The following is a 17,669-nucleotide window of genomic DNA, read 5'->3' as shown; positions in this document are numbered from 1 at the left end:
GTGGCTGGCTGGTTTTTAGACTGCCCCTCTATTCCACGACCAGCATCGAGAAGATGGTGTCAACCATTATTCAGTTGCGGCGGACCACACTGTTCCCATGGTCTTGTTTTTTTCTTACTTCATGTTACTTAGCTGTGGAAGCTTCGTAGACGTCCTGTGTATTCTATGCTAACTGAACCCATGCCATTGTTTCTCAATATGGCCACCAACGAGCGAGCTTGCTGCATCCAGGCAGCCATGGAGGAGTCTTTGAAGTACCAGCTTCAACACCAGTCCATCACAGACCTCACGCGGCTCAGAACTGCCCCAGGTCAACCCATCTTTGATTCATGACAGCCTGGGCAACCCGCTGCCCCTCAGACACCAGCTTCTCCCTGAACCCCTCACACCACAACATCTCAAGCGCCCCGTCCGCGGAGACGGCGTTGATCTCGCGAAACACGCCGTGGGCAACCGCAAGGGGCGCGACCAAGGCGTCCACCTGAACGCCGGCACCCAGGGCAAACTCGAGGCTGCGGCAGATGCGCGCCGCGTAGTCTCTCGGTCGACGGTACCTGTTCGTGTCGATCTGCAGGGTGGGCGACAGGTCGGCGTACATATTTTGAAAGTCCTCGAGGACTGGCGCGCAGACTGCGGCGTGTACGCGGTCGACAGTGGCGCGGAAGAGGAGGGTGGCTGTCCAGTAGGTGATCAGCGCGAGGGCCGTCGTGCTGTCGCGAAACGAAAAGGCGTCGGCGAACGGCAGCGGTTGGGAGGCGGGGAGGACCGAGGGGTTGGCAGAATGGGCCGCCCAGTAGGCGGGGTCTGAGGCTGGGTTGAGGGTAGCGTACCAGCCGTCGAGCTGTGATTCAACGGCAAGGCAGTCGTAGAGCAGTTCTTGGGCCTCCAGACGACGGGCCAGCGTGGCTTGTTTGGGGGTGATGAGGTCGGCGCGGGAAAAGACGCCCGGTAGCAAGACAAGGGTATCGAGGAGGAAGTCGAGAACAGACTTGGGGTGGTATTCCCAAGGGGTTGTACACCATGCTTCCTCGGCGAGGAAAGTCATCTTCTTGTTGATGAGGGCGAGCATCACCTGTATGGGTCAGTGTCCAGGGCCGAGTCCCAGCAGGTTTCGGGGTGCTCTGAGGGCCAGCACTTACAGCCGTCTGTCTGTATACACGCACAAAGTAATGATGGGCTGGAAAGTATTGGTAGCTCTCGGGGCCAGCTTTCCTCACGCGGCTTAGTTTGTCCTGGTTCAGTTGCCAAGTAGGCTGACCACCCTCTTGGAGGAAGGATGAGTTATGCTGCCAAGGTAAGCGGCAGTCCATTCAAAGGGAGCGATGGACTACGTACATCGAACAGGAAAGTGAATGTTCCATTCAACGAACCACTGCCCTCGTCTGGCGAAGACAGACTGACCAAGGAATGGGCCGTGACTTCGAGCTCTCGCCCCTTTTTGAGAAAATACAGACCAGATGGGGCGTAGGGCGCCAGGGCAACCTTGGCAGTGTCCTTCTTCTTACCCTTTCCAATGCTCTGAACGTTTGCCTGGAGCACGGCCATTTGTACCAGGTAGGTGACGCCCTTGTTTTCGACGAAGAGCAGATCATCCCAAGCAGGGGCCAAGGGCTCAATGGCAGCCAATTCCATCACATCATCTTCGGGGCTATTGGACTTGCTCTTCTTGATCTCAGGGCTGACGGACTTGCCCTTCTTGGTCTCCGGCGTGACTGACTTGCCCTTCTTCGACGACGAAGCGGACGAGCTGACGTGGCGCGGCGGATGAGAGGAACACCGGCCAGCGTCGTCGACAGTGGCCATGATGAAGACCCTCTCACGCTCGTACCCGGCACACTCGCGGCCGCCATCAATGCATCTCTTGCACTTGGGCCGCTGGTTATCACACTAGACATCTCGTCAGCCTTTTTGTTCGCCGGAGCAGTGAACGCCGCAGACGTACCTTGACCCTCCTTGCCCTACAAGTCTCGCAACCCTTGTATTTCCCAGGAACACCAACCATTTTTGTGGAGAAGAAGACGACGAGGTGTAGATTCGAGAGATCAGGACAGGTTCGTGATAGGGGCGCAAGATGGAGTAGGCCGTCAAAGCTAGTTTCCTTGGCAAGGGCCTACCGATGTGTGCATTGCCGAAGCGGGATCGAGCCAGATGCTTTATACAAGCTTCTCTCGAGCCAAGGCATAGAGAACGCCGGCCCCCCGGGCGTCGTTGTCCAAAAATATGGCGAGAGACAGATTGAGGATCGCATCGTGGCTCAAGGGGATCATGGGCCTCAAGACACTAGACCACTCGGAGCCCCCATCGACCAGGGGCCGTCAGGGACTGGACAAAACCCGAGGGGAGATCACGGCCGAGCCTCCGAGGCTCCAGGCACCGGCATTTCCTCACACACATACACATACACACACACTCTCTCTCTCTTGTTCTAAGGTTCTGACGCTGTGTCTGGTTGCGGCTCCTGCCAAATCAGCCGACGGATACCATCAGGTGACGACACTGCCTGGAGCCATGGATGTTGCTTCTTTGGGTTCCCTGCCCTCCTCAGCGAAGCCTGGTAGGGCCATGCTACCGAGAGTGGCAGATGTGACAGCCGCCCACCCTCATTGGGGGATGGACCGATTCGAGGAGGAAGCGCGGCTGAGTCGGTCGAGACGACTCGGCTGGCACGAGTGTCCTGCGGCTCGGAAGACATCCTCTAGGAAGTGCGCACAATTACCCCGCGGGAAGCGAGATTGGGCGCTGTGCTGGGTGCGCTGTTGCCGAGATGTTCGTTGCTGGTAGGTGACATCTTGGAAGAAGAGAAGAGGGGGGGTGTACTTCCTCGGGAGGCTCCAGTATCAAGGCCCTGCCCCGTCGTGGAGGTTTCGATGCAGGAAGGTCGGGTTCGATAGCGTCTGATTCGCTGGCTCTAGGGGGTGTCGTTGATCTGTACCGGGTACCTAGGTACGCTAAGGTAGCGGCGGATGGTGGAGGGTCCAGGGCCCGGTCCAGGGGGTGGGGGGCCTCGAGCTTCCGGGGGACGCCCCAGCTTGCCCGGGCAGGTAAGGTACCTAACCAAGCTAACCACCAACGGACATAGGGCTGCAGGGTCTCCTCCTCCTTCTTCGCACCTCTGTTCACACTGCCACCCAACTGGCTCGATCCCAAGGCCCGGTGTTCGGGCCGCTGAGTGGTCGTCCAGCATGCGTTGTCTGGGCCCGGGAGGCGAAAGAGTCCAGATGATCCTGTCTACAAGCCTGAAAGAGTCGCTGGCTGTCGTCACACGGGATACGGGGGACACACAAGGGGGACCTGCCCCCGCCCAGAATGCCTTGCCTCCCTGCTGGATACCCCATCGCGGGGCTTTGAGCCTCGCCCCCAAACGATCGCGGTCGTTCCAAGGCCGCTTCTCACTGTTTTCTGTTTTTCTGGGTCTGGCTTGACGTTGCCTCTTCTCCGTCTTCCTTGGGGTATCATTCCGCGTATTGCGAAGGAGTCTCGATGGATCCTCAAACGCGGCTCAAAGAATCCGTCAAGGCTGACTCTCAACTGCTTTTGATTTGCGCGCGCGCGCGCACGAAATACACCTTACACTCGAGGTGACCACCGAAACCATCATGACCGACCCGGCAGTCGACATTCCTTCGCTCCTGTCGATGGTTCGATGCAGTGTGATTGCCAAGACCAGTCTGCACGACGAGTCTGCCCAGCGGTCTAGTTAAGGTGCTGAAAGGATTGCATCTCTGGACCCCCAATATTAATCTCTCCTCTCCAGCAGCCGAGGTAGTCTATGCAGGGTGGGCTGCCAACCCCCATGTCAGCTCACCCCCCCCATCTCTTCTTCACCAAGCACCATCCGACAGTCGCCTCTCGCATGATGGTTCCGCCACGCTGGGTGGTACAAAGCAGGCTTGCGGGATCGGCGGACACGGCCACAGGCAGCCACTTTTCCATCACGGATTGCGGGCACTTAAACGGCGCGAGCGCACCCACACAAGGCACGTTCGGGGAGGGGGGGCGAAAGAAGAGCACAGCAACGGGGCTGCAGCACAAGAGATGTGGCGAAGATCATCAAGGTGATGCACCAGTGGAAAGCCATAAAATAAGGGGAGAAGGGGGGGGGAGGCAGTGCCCAGTGCCCCAATACCTGGTTCCATTTTCTTTTTTTGACAATAAAAAGGCCCCCGCCATGGGCTGTGAGTTGTCTATTACCGAACCCTCGAAACTTGTTTCCCGATTGAGAAGGTACAGGTAGTACAGTCATTTCCAGGCTGACCACTTGGGGTGGGCTGCATCTCGATGCTATCCGATATCTACCACGCAGTCACCATCCGGCCCGAGTAATCGTACAGTGCAGTCGAAGCGAGAGTGCATGGTGTGTCTTTCCCCATTCGAGACTCGCCCCCTTGCCTATTCTAGCCAATCTATACGTTTTGAGGTGCCAAGGAAAAGGGAGGGCAATGGACACGGACGCCCGTGGAGAGGGACGCCTGTGGAAAGGGAGAGGGGGTATCAGATGTATTTGTACGGGTTCATGATGCCGTTCTGATGACACGATTAGCAAAAGCCCACTCGTCAAGGGTCGGGGACGAGAGAGAGAGAGAGAGAGAGAGAGAGAGAGAGAAAGAGGCAAGGCTTGTCTCCTGTCCTCTCGTACAGACGCGTATAGACTCACCGGATCATAGAGGTTCTTGATGCCCTTCATGAGGCCGATCATGCTGTCGGATCGGCTGTAGCCGATGAACTTCTTCTTGGCCACGCCCAGGCCGTGCTCGGCGCTGATGCTGCCGTTGCGCTTCTGGATCCACTCGTAGACGAACGGCTCGAGCACCTCCTCGACGCGCGGATCGTACCGCCGCACGGCGGCGTTGAGGTGCAGGTTCGAGTCGCCCATGTGGCCGTAGCCGACGACGCCGACGACGGGGAACGCGTCCGTGTCGCCGACGAGGCCCGCCGCCTGCATCCGCTCGTTCGTGTCCTCGACGAGCTTGTACATGTCGGCAATGGGGATGGACACGTCGTACTTGTACGTGCCGCCCCAGTGGCCGAGGCACTCGGGGATGCCCTCGCGCCAGCTCCAGAGGGCCTTGGCCTGGGTCTCGTCCTGCGCGAGCACGCCGTCCGACACGACCTCGTTCGACATGACGTCCTCGAGGAACTTCTCCAGCTTCTCGTAGTCGTGGTCGCGTTGGACCCGCTCGTCTCGACGAGGCAGTAGAACGGGTGCTCGTCCTCGAGGGGCCCGCTTGGCGTCGCGCCGCACCTGGTGCACGAGCTGCTGGCTGCCGGCGTCCATGAGCTCAAAGGCCGACAGGATCTCCGACAGCTGGCCCTTGGCCGCCTTGAACGCCTGCTGCACCTTGTCGAACGACTCGAGGCCGAAGAAGGCGACGTTGACGGCGCTCGAGCGCTGCGGGCAGATGACGGACACCTTGGTGATGATGCCGACGGTGCCCTCGCCGCCGATGAAGAGCTGCTTGAGGTCGTAGCCCGTGTTGTTCTTGCGCAGCGTGCAGAGGTCCTCGACGACGGTGCCGTCGGGCAGCACGGCCTCGAGGCCGAGGACGTTGCCGTGCAGGCTGCCGTAGCGCAGCAGGCGCAGGCCGCCGGCGTTGGTGGCCACGTTGCCGCCGATGTGGCACGAGCCCTTGGCGCCGAGGTCGAGAGGGAAGATGTAGCCCTCTCGCGAGGACTGTCGCGTTCTCGAGATGACGCAGGCGTCGACGACGACGCCGCTGAACGTCGTCGATGACTGAATTCTTGTTCATGCGGCTCATGTTGATGATGATCTCGTCGAAGATGGGGACCGAGCCGCCACGAGCCCGTGTTGCCGCCCTGGGGCACGACGGCGAGCTTGTGGTCGTTGCAGTACTTGAGGACCTTGCTGACCTCCTCCGTCGAGGCAGGCTTGAGCAGGAGCTTGCTCTGGCCGCGGTACTTGCGCATCCAGTCCTCGTTGAAAGCTTGGAGGTCTTCCGTCGCATCAGCCGTCACGCCATCAATGACACCAGAGGGACCCAGCAGATCCTTGAAAAATGTGACATGCTCCGGCGTGACCTGGCCAAACCTCGCGTCGCGCTTCACATCAGGATACGAGTCGGACGTCAGCTTGATCTGCTTGAGACCCGAGGCCTTCTCCGCAGCCGACCGTGAGACGGTTGTGCTGAGGCATCGTAGTGGAGCCGCCGTGACGGGAAGCTGAGCGGCGCAGCGCGTCGTGTTGAGCAGAGCCTGCCGCCGAGTCGTCCTCAGGGCCGGCAGCAATCTAGATGAGCGGGACGCCATTGCGGTGTGCATCCGTTTTCAGGTCGCTGAGACTCTCGTTCGCTCGCCGTCGAGGTGCGTGGTGTTTTGATGTCGCAAAGGAAGGCAAGATTTTGACGATGAGACGACCTAAGCGATGTCGGATCTGTTCCAAGTGGCTGGGATGTGCCGGGGCAGAGAATCCGGCGGGCCGTTGACGTGGGTGGGTCCAGAAGTTAGCCACCGATTCGGTGAGTTCGGTATAATCGGTGTGCGCTCAAGAGGATCAATCGTCACAGAACTCCAAAGATTCTTAGCTCCCTGTGGCATCAGTTGACCTCGTTGCGATTGATACAGTCATGGTGTATTTGAAATTTCATGTGCGACAACCTTCAGACCTATTCGCTCTCTCGAATTGACAGATCCGAGGACGGGCGAGGAGCTGCCAAGGAACGAAGCTCACATCCAGCCGTTCAACGACCATGATCCAAACGGTGTAGAATCCTACCCAAGTCCTACGCCCTCAGCCCAATGTGGCAGGTGCACTGACAATAGAGAACTGTCCACCAGCACCAGCCCATGTTAACACCGCCTCGTCCGCATCCCGTCCCTTGACACGTTGTGCAACCTCGACATCCTCCTCAGAGTTCAGGCCGAGCTGGCCTTGTGAACCAAACCCCGTGGCGTAGGCGTCCCCGTCCTTTGTGATGAATATTGTGTGGTCTGTTCCACAGGCAACATGCGATACCAATCCCACATGCGGTACTGCTGCAGGCCGAAGGCAGATGGCCGGCTTGTTCCGTTCATCGAAACGCACCTGGGCCGCGTCCTGCAGCTGTTCAGGCGTGAATGTGAAGCCGAGCTGACCACCGTCCATCCGGCCCCACACGAAGCACTCGCCGTTCGGCGTAACCGCAGCGGAATGGTGAGCGCCGCCATCGATGCAGGTGATTCCCTTTCCAGCGAGTGTCCGAATCTTCATCGGATACGGTAGGACGGCCGAGTTGGTGCCTGCAGTGTCGGGGTCCCCCGCTTCGCCGAAGCTGTTGAGGCCCCAGCTCCAGACGTTATCCTTCTTGTCGATGGCGAAGGAGTGGTATTCACCGGAGGCAATGTATTTCGCATTGTTGCGGCACACGCGGATCTGGTGTGGGATGAGGCTGTCCTGGTCGCGGCCGAAAAGGCGACGTCCCAACTGGTTCTGCTCGTTGTTTCCCCAGCCCCAAATGTTGCCACTGGCGTCAAGTGCCAGAACGTGGTCAACACCGCATGCGAGCTGTGTTATGTTCTGCACGCCTCGAATGAGCGCGGGCTTGTCTTGCTTCGTGATCATTTTTCCATCCGCTTCGTAGCCGAAGCGTTCATCGCCTTTGGAGTCCTATGAAACATGTTAGTCAAACGATTCCATGCAAACGTCGCTAGAGACTCACCCGAAACGTGCCCCATCCGTAGACAAGCCCGGTCTCCGTGAGAGCAAAGCTGCAGCTATCGCCGGCAGCAACTTGCACAAAAACTGTGTCTGCCGGGAGATGTCGGGACGCAACCTGCGTAGGCGTCGACTCGAGGGGGTTCAATCCTCCCTCCTCCTCTTCACCAGATTCCGCGTCCATGTCGCGCAGCTTTTCATCCCAGGCCGTGTCTCTGCCCAATGCACAATTGTCATTAACCCCCCAAGTGATGATCTTGTTGTCGGCCGTCAGAGCGACCGTATGCATGCCGCCACAGGCGATTTGAACAACATGAAATTTGGAGGAGTCGACTGGGTTTAAAAAGGGATTTTTGCGAGGACGTAGAGACTCTGTCTTGTTGGGACCAAGACCAAGCTCTCCATTGTCGCCATTTCCGAAGATGAGCACAGTGCAAATTTCGGTCGGGGCCTGATTAAGGGCGCCAAACGTCTTCGTCGATGACTGAAGGTGCTTGCCGTCTGTCTTGGGCTTCTTCACGGCTCGTTTTTCACGATCGTCATCAGCGCGCCCACGCTTCGTGGATGGGACGGCCGCGTCACCCTCGTGCACATCATCCGATCCCACCAGCCTTCTCTTCCTTGGAGGGTCTAATACCCTTGAGCAATCAGCAAGCCATAACTATCTTGAAGTGATACACATATAAGACCCTGACTCGGGCAGCAGTATACTAACGAGTCGCGGCCTTGTCGACGACGGGAGGAGCCTTCGCTTTTGTGCGAGATGCGGTGGATTTGCTCACAGACCCAGCGGTTTTGTTGGCCGGTTTGCGCCGCTTTTCTACTCGGCCCGTCATTTGGTTGCTAGAAAAACTGATCGTACGAGATTTTGTCGAGGTTGAAGTTTCCTGGTCAGAAAGGAAAAATTCGAGTCGGGGCGTGTCAGACTTGACTGCCTGAAGGATTTACACCATGAAACTACGCCGTAGACAGATGCGTCTCCATATGAACCTTGTCCAACACGTGACCAGCTGCATGTCCTCCTGGTACATGTAGGCCACCGTGCAGGACGACACCATAACTGAGCAATCCGAGGGTCGCAAGGTCTCGCTTCAGAAGAGAGAGGCTCGGCATGACCACACGATGTCACGGTGATAGTGCCCCTCTTGGAGATGGGTCGTGGAAGAAAAGGGCATGATGGCGAGGTGCGGACCAGCGGCTCCGCCTCCCCCTTTTCCCATCGCGTGTCCCAACGGTGATTCTGCAACGTAGGCGCGCTCGAGGTATTGGATGGACCGGCATCAGGCAACTTGATGGATCCTGGCTTGCTTAAAGATCACCCATGGCGGACGATGGCTCGCATGATAGTCGAGGCCGTTGGGGGGAAAGTGTCGTGTCCGGGGTTAATGGATGGGACGGCCATGATCGCCGCTGATTCGCGGGGTGCAGGAGTACATCCCTGGATGTAGAGTGATGGGACCAAGAACGTCGATGCTCATCGCAGAATGGGGAAGGATGCGCGGGAAGGGTGTCGTTTCAGATGAAGCTCTTGGGCGATGGGGCCGATATGCGCCTTTCCGTCTTCGTCCTAAGGCGTCTGATAATTGCAGTGCTGGCCCGCGACATTGGTCCGTCTGTAGTTGAGGAGGTCATTCATGCCAGTTGGCATTGTACATGTAAAAGGGATGAAGACCTCGAATAGACTCGCTTTCGTTTTGGCCTGTTCTCCTTCCATTCACTCGTTTCTTGACTCAGCGTTGAGCGTTGTAAAGAAGAGCCAGGCACCGTTGGAGAACAGCCTGCCTCACGACAGCCATATCGGATTACGAATTACGGATTACCTCACAGGCACTGTTACCCTGGTCTCCACCTCGACGCTTCGGGCACCGGCAATTGGCCGTCAGCACTATCGAGCCACGCAAGACGCCCCGATAAGAGAGCCCCGTCACCCCCGTCACCCCCGTCACCCCCGTCACCCCCCCGTCAACCGCCCTCGGGCGCCGCACAGCAGCCGAAGCGGGCAGGCGACCACTAAAAACAGCCTAGCGAGCCACTAGAGCCCGCCCAAAATGGCAGCGAGCGGGGATCTTCTTCAGGGGACGCCAGCGCATGCTCTGCCCGGCAACGAGGAATTCCCCGATTTCTGTTTACACGCACATGCACACGCACACGCCCACGGCAGCCACATCCAGACCAACGCCGACACCAACCAACATTACCGTCTCTCCAACTCGCACTCAACCACATCCAACGACTCTGCCGATAACAGCAGTAACACGCCCACAGCATCCTCACCTGCATCCACACGGCCGACAAGCCCCGCCTGCACCGAGTATTCTGCCACAGACTACGGCTCGCCCACCACATCCCGCATCCGCACAAACTCGGGCCGCAGCTCCCCCTCACCCATCAGGAGCCGCCGCGACAAGAAGGAGCTGCACGCCGCCCGACTCGAGCGCGCTGGGTCGGCTACTGCACTCTAGCCCTTGCCATCAGCAGACAGGAGACACAGGCAGCGGGACTCAAAGCAGCGCTTCCGCTCCTCCACTTCTTCGAATCCCGCGCGCCTCGCTGCCATCGAGCGCGCATGCCAGGGCCTGACGAAGATGGCCTTCGCCGAGCAGCAGAAATGGGTGACGGTCCAGCAAAAGACCTTTACCAAGTGGCTCAACACAAAGATTGTGGCACGGGATCTCGAGGTTAAGGACCTCGTGGCGGACCTCAGTGATGGTGTATGGACCGAGCCCCTGAAACCCCCGCACCCCTTTCGAACCCCGCTGACAGATATTCCTCCCTCTTTTTCTAGGTCATCCTCATTCACCTACTAGAATGCCTATCACAAGAATCACTAGGCCGCTATGCGGCGAAGCCAAAGCTGCGCGTTCAGCGCTTCGAGAACGCCAACACCGCCCTCAACTTTATCAAGTCGAGGGGCATCCAGATGACCAACATTGGTGCCGAGGACGTTGTCGACGGGAACCGCAAGATCATTCTCGGGTCTCATCTGGACCCTCATTCTACGCTTCACCATCAGCGACATCAACGAAGAGGGCATGACGGCAAAGGAGGGCCTGCTCCTGTGGTGCCAGCGCAAGACGGCATGCTACGACGAGGTCGAGGTCCGTGACTTCAGCGCCAGCTGGAACGACGGCCTCGCGTTCTGCGCGCTGCTCGACATTCACCGGCCGGATCTCATCGACTACGATGCCCTCGACAAGTCGGACCACCGCGGGAACATGCAAATGGCGTTTGACATTGCTCACCAGGAGATCGGCATCCCCAAGCTGCTCGACGTGGAGGATGTGTGCGACGTGCCAAGCCGGATGAGAGGTCCCTGATGACGTACATTGCCTACTGGTTTCACGCCTTTTCTCAGATGGAGAAGGTCGAGAACGCGGGCCGAAGAGTGGAAAAGTTCTTCACCAACATGTCGGGAGCCTGGGAGATGCAGAGTGCGTATGAGAGGCGCATGGCGGCGCTGCTGAAACAGATTCAAGGGCAGATCGAGCAGTGGCAGCAGGCCAAGTTCGAGGGCACATATGTGGACGCCAAGGCGCAGGCGATGGAGTTTACAGCGTACAAAAGGGGCCAGAAGAGGGAGTGGGTGGGTGAGAAGAGCGAACTGGCAACTTTGCTCGGCAACATCAAGACAAAGTTGGGCACATACCGGCTTCGGCCATACGACCCGCCAGTGGAGCTGTCGCTGGACACGATGGAGCGGGAGTGGGCCAATCTGTCCAAGACGGAGATGACGAGGGCGCAGCTCATCAACGAGACGATCCGAGAGTAAGTCGTTCATTCCCTGCCCGCCCTGTGGAAAACGCCGACTCAAGCTAATCCACCCAACAGCATCAAGAACGCGCTGCGAAAGTCATTTGCTGACAAGGCCAATGACTTTGCCATGGCGCTCAACACGATGCAGCTTGCCATCTCAGGTCTGGACGGCGACGTCGAGGACCAACTGCATCACGTTCGCAAGCTCAGCGAGAACCTGTCTCCCATGGACCGCTACCTCGACACCATTGCCGCGGTGGATGCCAAATGCCAAGAAGCCAACATTGAGGAGAACGACTTTACGACATACGCCTACGACGAGCTCGCGTACGAGCTCGGCCTCGTCAAGTCCTCCGTGCAGAAGAAGCTGTCCTTCCTGGAGAACCAGATGGTCGCTCGTAACATGACGAACCTGACGCCCATTCAGCTGGAGGAGTTTGAGTCTGTGTTCCGCCACTTTGACCGCGACGACTCGAACGCGCTGCAAGAGCTCGAGTTCTCCGCCGCCCTCGCCTCGCTCGGCCTCGTCTTCTCCGAGGACGAGATGCACGAGTACTTCCTCGATACGTCGCACGGGCGCGACCGCGTTACCTTTGAGCAGTTTATTCGCTTCATGGTCAACGTCACAGAGGACCAAAACACGGCCGAGCAGGTCTTCCAGTCGTTCCGCGAGGTCGCCGACGGCAAGCCCTACGTCACCGAGATGGACCTCCGCCACTCGCTCGTCCCCGACGAAGTCATCGACAAGCTCGTCGACCTCATCCCCCTCCACTCGGGCCCGGACATGCTCGACGACCGCGGCATGCCGCAGTACGACTACATTGCCTTCATGGACAAGCTCATCAGCGGCACGGCGGGCGGCAGCTGCGATGCCAGCAGCGCCGGCGGCGACTATGATGACGATGATGTGCCGTCGGGGGTGCTGAAGGAGCGTACGAACCAGGACAGCATAACCTGAGGCAGGACAAGGTCAACGGCTACCACTGAGGAGACTCTTTCTGTCGTTGCATCGCCACAATCATCTTTCCCCTGGAGCCGCCCGCCACTTCTTCTGCCTTTTTCGTTTCTTTTCTCTTTCCAGCACCCCACGCACGCCCGTTTTTTATCCATACTTTACTCTGGTATACCATTCCTTGTTTATCTTTATTCCTTTTTATTCTTCTTCTCTCCTTCGTCGTCACAAAGGCAAGCATGGTTGGGTGTTCGGGGTTGCGCAAACAGGGTCGGGGCCAAGACTGGGTATGCAGAGGCAAGGAGGAGAGAGGCTCTTCGCCGGCTGCCGGGTGGCCGGGCGAAAGTGGGACAGGGTTGTGGGTGACAAAGACGGGACGCTTCTTCCAAAACGAAAGAGAGACGTAAACCACTTCTTTCCGACTGCGACTGGAAGATTCAATATACTAGAAAGTAACACTGCAGCAGACCAAATATCTCTCTCTCTCTCTCTCTCTGTCGGAGAGACGTGGGGATGGTCTGCCTCCCGCTGTGTGGGAGCGCCTGAATTGGACTACAAACAAGTTTACAATTCTACCCCAGATCAGGACGCGGCATGTGCTCGAAGACATGTATTGTGATGATGATGTGCGAACGACAGCCATGGGCGCCGCCTGGATGTTTCGGCTGATGAACCTGCAACGCAAACCCAGACTCATCTGCGCCCCCAAGACAAAAAAGCAGAGGCTACAAACGCCAGAACACCTTCTAGCCAGAATAGAGTCACTATACATGGACGCCCCCCGCCCCCCTGAGCGCAAACACACATCCCCACATGGTCACACGCGTCTACTTTGCGCCGTCGAACGCGTCGCGCTCTTTCAGCGCGTCCGCGAGCCGCCTGTAGTCGCGAAGGAGCTCCAGGACCTCGCCGAGCTTGAGGTCGCCCGGGTTCTGCAGCTCCATGAAGCGCTTGTTGGGCGGCTTCACCTTGGACACCTGCTTGGGCGGGAGAGCAGGCGCAATGTCGGGGAAGGCCTGAGGGGGGGGGGGAAGGTCAGCTACGGATAGGACATGTGGTCTCGTCAGAGTCTGAAAAAACGTACGGCACTGAGGTCGCCGCCCTCGGCAGGCTTGGTCTGCGGGTCCTTCAACGTGGGCGCTACGGGCGACGACGCGACGCGGCCGAATCCGCGCATGACGCCATGCTCGAGAGCTTGGCCCATCGGGTTGAACGAATTGCCAAAGTTGCGGACGGCGTTTTCAAGCGGGTTCGCAGACGACGTCGGCAAGGGTGATGGAGCGGCTGCGTGCTTCTCTTGCGCGAAGAGAACCTTCTTGGAGCTGCTGGCACTGCGCGCGCTGTCGGCGCTGTGGTCCCGCGCGGCGGCCTTTTTGCCCCCAATCAGGCTCATCACCTTGTCGTCGGAGGGGGGTGGCTTGTGGGCGGTTTCGCGCTCGTCAGCGCCGTGGACGGAGCTGGCACCGCTCACGGAGCCGTCTTCGTCGGGCGGCGGCGTGCTGACGAGCTTGCGGGCGTCGTCGAGTGTTCTCGGGACCACGAGTGCCTCGCCTGTTGCCGTGGGCGCCCCCTGGGTCTCGCGCAGCTTACCAAGAAGAAACTTGTAGCTGTCGCCCAGACTGTTGGTAATGTTGTTCAGCCCCTGGTCGGCGCTTTTGAAGACGGCATCACTGGCTGCACCGAAAGCCTGAGCAGGCGTGTTGACGAGCTCACTAAGTCGCCTGTTCCGTGCCTGGACGACTGCGCGGAGTCCGGATGACGCAGAAGGGGAGGGAGGTGGCCTGAGCGCGGCGGCGTTGCTCGTATCCGTCTCGACAGTCCCCTCGGCAGCGCCATCCGCGGTGATCGTCAGGCCTGGCGGAAAGGCGGGCGGGAAGGTATCTGCCCTGGAGATGCCTGGCATGCCATCCTTGGGCGGTCCTTGGGGCAGTTCGTCGGCGCGCAGGGTGGACAAGTCGACCGTCTCGAGGAAGCTGATGGCCGCCTCGAGGTTGGTCAGGGCAGTATGCGGCTTTCGCCCCGTCAGTTTGGGTTCCCATCGGAAGTTCTGAATGAAATTGACGTCGCTTATTGACATTTCAGATGTTCGGAAGGCAGCGTGAATGAGGGTGAAGATCAGCATGGGCATGATCCTCGTCGGCCGATGCTGACGGATGGAAATGCGCCCAACGTGTCGACGATGCTCTTGTGAGCGGCTTTCAAGTGGTTGAGCTTGCCGAGCGGGTAGCGCTTCTCGTGCATGCGGATAAGATCTGTTCTGGCTTGCTCCAGCCAGCCCCTGATCTCCTCAGCCCTCTGCACGGCCGCGGCCGGTGTTGCTGTCGTGTCCTCTCCGAGATCGATGCCCAGGTCTGCGGGGCCAATACCGACGAGCGCGAGGGCTGCCGTCTTGGACCGGAGTTTGTCGTCCTGCGCCTGGTCTTGCGTGCTTCGGTGGCGGTAGATGCGATTGTAGAGGCCTTCGCACAACCTTCTCTCCACAGCCTCTTCCAGCATGGCTCTCTTGGCCTCCAGCGCTTTGCGAGCCTTCTTCTTCTCCGCCAACTCTTCGGCCGTGATCATCTGGCGTTCCGTTTCAGGCTTCGGTATGTTCTGGGGCTTGTCCTTGCTTCCGATCGACGCAGCCTTGGCTCTCAGTCGGCCCGCCGGGGTGAGTTTGGACGGTGGTGCGGGGGAGTTGGCCCGACTTTGACGCGTGGCCAGAGCGGAGATGTGCGTGTTGACGTGGCTCGAGGCGCTGAGGTAGAAGTCTTGAAAGAGCTGGGCGACATTGTCGATGCTGGGTGGTGTCTTGTGGACTTTGGACGTGAGGGCATCGACAAAGCTGAAGACGAACGGGTTAGCTCGTGGATAGAAGAGCATGTCGTACCATGTCGATTACCTGTCAGTCAAGCTTACGAGCTCGATGGGTAGATCATCGAGGTCCACAGATCCCCTTCCTGGATCGATTCCATCGTCCTCGTCTTCATCAGCGTCCTGGCCGGTTTCAAATGCATCGGGTCGTTCGATTTCCGCAGGCGGGGGGGCCTTGCTCAGGGGCGCGACGACGGCAGCGCCGTTGTGGAAAGTCTGGGCTCGTCTCGGGGGCTGAAGAGGGTCATTGCTCGCAGCACCGGCGCCTTGCGTTGAAGACGTCGCTCGAAATAGGCTCGGTCGAGAGCCGACAGAGCTCTTGGGAGTTTCGTTGGCCGCCATGTTGATCGGTGTGGTGCTAGAAGTCAAGGAGATCAGCCCAGCACGTGTCGACATGATGATGCCCGCCTCTCGTGGGAAGATAGACAGGAGGACGAGACGAGGGCAGCAGGGCAGCAGGGGGGGGCGCTCTACTTTTGATCTATCCAGCAGCGTAGGTTCGACAGGGATGAAACGCAAGGAGAAGAGAGCAGAGAGCAGAGAACTGCCTCTCGGCTGGTTGGGGTCGCGTAGAAGGGGACTGTGACGGGATGTGAGGATGCCAGATCCACCAGTGTGTTACGCCATTTGTAGATGGGAAACGCGCATGGGTATTTTCCAGTTGCGTCGTGCGCCAGAGGGAGAAGAGCGGCGAGGACAGGATCGAGAAACGAGTGGCAGCCTAGGTAGCAGCAGGTAGGCAGGAGATGCGGCAGGCGAAGGGTTGCGGGCTCACGGAGTCCACGGAAGCAGTCGATCGATAATGTGTGTCCAGTGCAGTCGAGTCCGTGACAGCGGGCAGATGACGAAGGTTGTTGCGTGGATCTGGTGGATGCGTCGAATTGCAGCCAAGTGGCCGATCCGGTCCTGTAGCGTGCTGTTGTAGCGTCCTGTCGTAGCGTCCTGTTACCAGCACGCTCTTGGGGGGGGGGTCCAGGTACCTTTTCAGCAGCCAGGTACGTAGGTGTGCCTGCGCCGGCTGCACTCTGCGGCGGACAGCAAGGTACCGTGCCCGCTGCCGAAGGGGTACCTGGGCAGGTGACTGAGACTCATGCATGGGAGATCGCCTTTCCTCATGCAGCGAAGGCTTCGACAAGGGTTCACATGTTCGAGGTCTGGTATGAGATGTGTGCATCTGCCTATTGAACTCAGCATACGCGTAGACTCTTGCGAACAGGCCTTGCCTCATCCCTCGTTGGACAGAGCCACGATGCAAGATCTCCCTTGCTGAGCGAAGGACCGAAGATAGGTACGCCGAGGGACCCAAGGTAGGTCGGTCCGGTCCCTCGAGGTATCAAGCCCCTCGACAAGGTACCTACTTACCTACCTACGCAGGTCCATGTACCTCACAGATAGGCCGGCCCGTGGCAGCTGGCACCACGTAGGCCCACCGTGCCGGCTGGTGCCTGGACCTGGAGCCTCTCCTCTCCCGCTACGCTCCAGCGCCGGTCTCTGATTGCTTATCGGTGGCCCGTGAGCCCCCCCCGCATGACCAAAGACACCAGGGAGACGACGTCAACAAGCCATCCACCTGACTGACGCAAGGCCGTGCCTTCGTCAGTGACTCTCAACACTATTTACCTACACAGGTACATACCTAACCTATCGCCGTTTGCCTTCTTCCACCCATCGTCGATTTGCTCCGTTTCTTCAACGCATCATCTGCTGCCTCCCTCATTGCATCTCGACCTCACGTACCTCAACACCCTTGGCTTTGTTGCTTTCGACCAACCCCCCCCCCAAGAAGCTGCAACATGAAGTGGCGGAGGAGGAAGCTCGGCCTCCTGTCGCTGCTCGCCACAGCCGCCGCGCCGATAACCGCCGTCTCTGGCACAGCACCTCCCATCGACGAAGCCATAGCGCTCCCCGGCCCCGTCCTCCCATCACCGCCCAACACGCAACCGCCATTACCTGCCGAGCACTCCTTTTCCCTGCGACACATCTTCCACCATGGAACACATCAACATCCCCGCCTCCACCGGAAGCGCGACATCATGACCAGCGACAGTGCCGCGCCCAACGTCTGGCTCGCCGCCGAGGACGAATACGCCAGGGAAGTCATGGGTCCGCTGAAGGCTCGAAGCAAAGCCGTCACGATAGAACGCTTGGTCGACCGCCGCCCTCACGTCGTCGACCCCATGGTGGCCGCCGCGCGCGAGAGGGGCTACGTCAACATGCTGAGCCCGACGGCATGGACCCTCGACGACACCCCCGGACCGGACGTGTCAGACAAGGAGACCATCTTGACGCTGGCGCGCATGACGGCCAACGCCTACGTCGAGGACGAGGAGCACCCCGACTGGGAGGACGTCGGGGCGCCGTTCAACCGGAGCGCCGACTTTGGCTGGCAGGGGGATGGTCTCCGCGGCCACATTTTCGCCGCCGCGAACAACGCGACCGTCGTCATCGGCCTCAAGGGCAGTG

General features: G+C 59.1%; 6 protein-coding genes across 6 annotated transcripts in view; 2 read left to right on the top strand and 4 right to left on the bottom strand.

Moving 5' to 3' along the window:
* Nucleotides 1-295: 295 nt before the first annotated feature.
* On the bottom strand, nt 296-2,002 carry VDBG_02829 (conserved hypothetical protein; the record flags this gene model as incomplete). Its single annotated transcript, XM_003006644.1, has 4 exons — nt 296-1,072; nt 1,140-1,286; nt 1,336-1,887; nt 1,943-2,002. 4 exons carry the CDS (start codon nt 2,000-2,002, stop codon nt 296-298), a joined length of 1,536 nt encoding a protein of 511 aa, XP_003006690.1.
* A 2,489-nt stretch (nt 2,003-4,491) lies between these two features.
* VDBG_02828 (D-lactate dehydrogenase) lies at nt 4,492-6,264 on the bottom strand (the record flags this gene model as incomplete). The annotated part of the gene is made up of 3 exons (XM_003006643.1): nt 4,492-4,524; nt 4,655-5,731; nt 5,869-6,264. The coding sequence occupies 3 exons, from the start codon at nt 6,262-6,264 to the stop codon at nt 4,492-4,494; spliced, it is 1,506 nt and encodes a 501-aa protein (XP_003006689.1).
* A 481-nt stretch (nt 6,265-6,745) lies between these two features.
* VDBG_02827 (regulator of chromosome condensation) lies at nt 6,746-8,484 on the bottom strand (the record flags this gene model as incomplete). Its single annotated transcript, XM_003006642.1, has 3 exons — nt 6,746-7,600; nt 7,653-8,278; nt 8,364-8,484. The coding sequence occupies 3 exons, from the start codon at nt 8,482-8,484 to the stop codon at nt 6,746-6,748; spliced, it is 1,602 nt and encodes a 533-aa protein (XP_003006688.1).
* A 1,212-nt stretch (nt 8,485-9,696) lies between these two features.
* On the top strand, nt 9,697-12,359 carry VDBG_02826 (alpha-actinin-1; the record flags this gene model as incomplete). Its single annotated transcript, XM_003006641.1, has 5 exons — nt 9,697-9,898; nt 10,124-10,359; nt 10,434-10,746; nt 10,894-11,413; nt 11,477-12,359. 5 exons carry the CDS (start codon nt 9,697-9,699, stop codon nt 12,357-12,359), a joined length of 2,154 nt encoding a protein of 717 aa, XP_003006687.1.
* Nucleotides 12,360-13,180: 821 nt separating this feature from the next.
* On the bottom strand, nt 13,181-15,602 carry VDBG_02825 (conserved hypothetical protein; the record flags this gene model as incomplete). Its single annotated transcript, XM_003006640.1, has 4 exons — nt 13,181-13,369; nt 13,438-14,400; nt 14,505-15,177; nt 15,235-15,602. The coding sequence occupies 4 exons, from the start codon at nt 15,600-15,602 to the stop codon at nt 13,181-13,183; spliced, it is 2,193 nt and encodes a 730-aa protein (XP_003006686.1).
* A 1,397-nt stretch (nt 15,603-16,999) lies between these two features.
* VDBG_02824 (conserved hypothetical protein) overlaps nt 17,000-17,669 on the top strand; it is a gene marked incomplete at both ends in the record, with an annotated part of 1,821 nt that continues 1,151 nt past the window's right edge. The window contains one exon of the mRNA XM_003006639.1: nt 17,000-17,666. Coding sequence (XP_003006685.1) covers nt 17,000-17,666 — 667 coding nt within the window. The remainder of the gene's footprint in view (nt 17,667-17,669) is intronic.

The sequence above is a fragment of the Verticillium alfalfae genome, genomic scaffold (assembly GCF_000150825.1).
Source record: "Verticillium alfalfae VaMs.102 supercont1.3 genomic scaffold, whole genome shotgun sequence".
Taxonomy (NCBI): Eukaryota; Fungi; Ascomycota; class Sordariomycetes; order Glomerellales; family Plectosphaerellaceae; genus Verticillium; species Verticillium alfalfae.
This window is presented reverse-complemented; position numbering and strand designations above follow the sequence as displayed.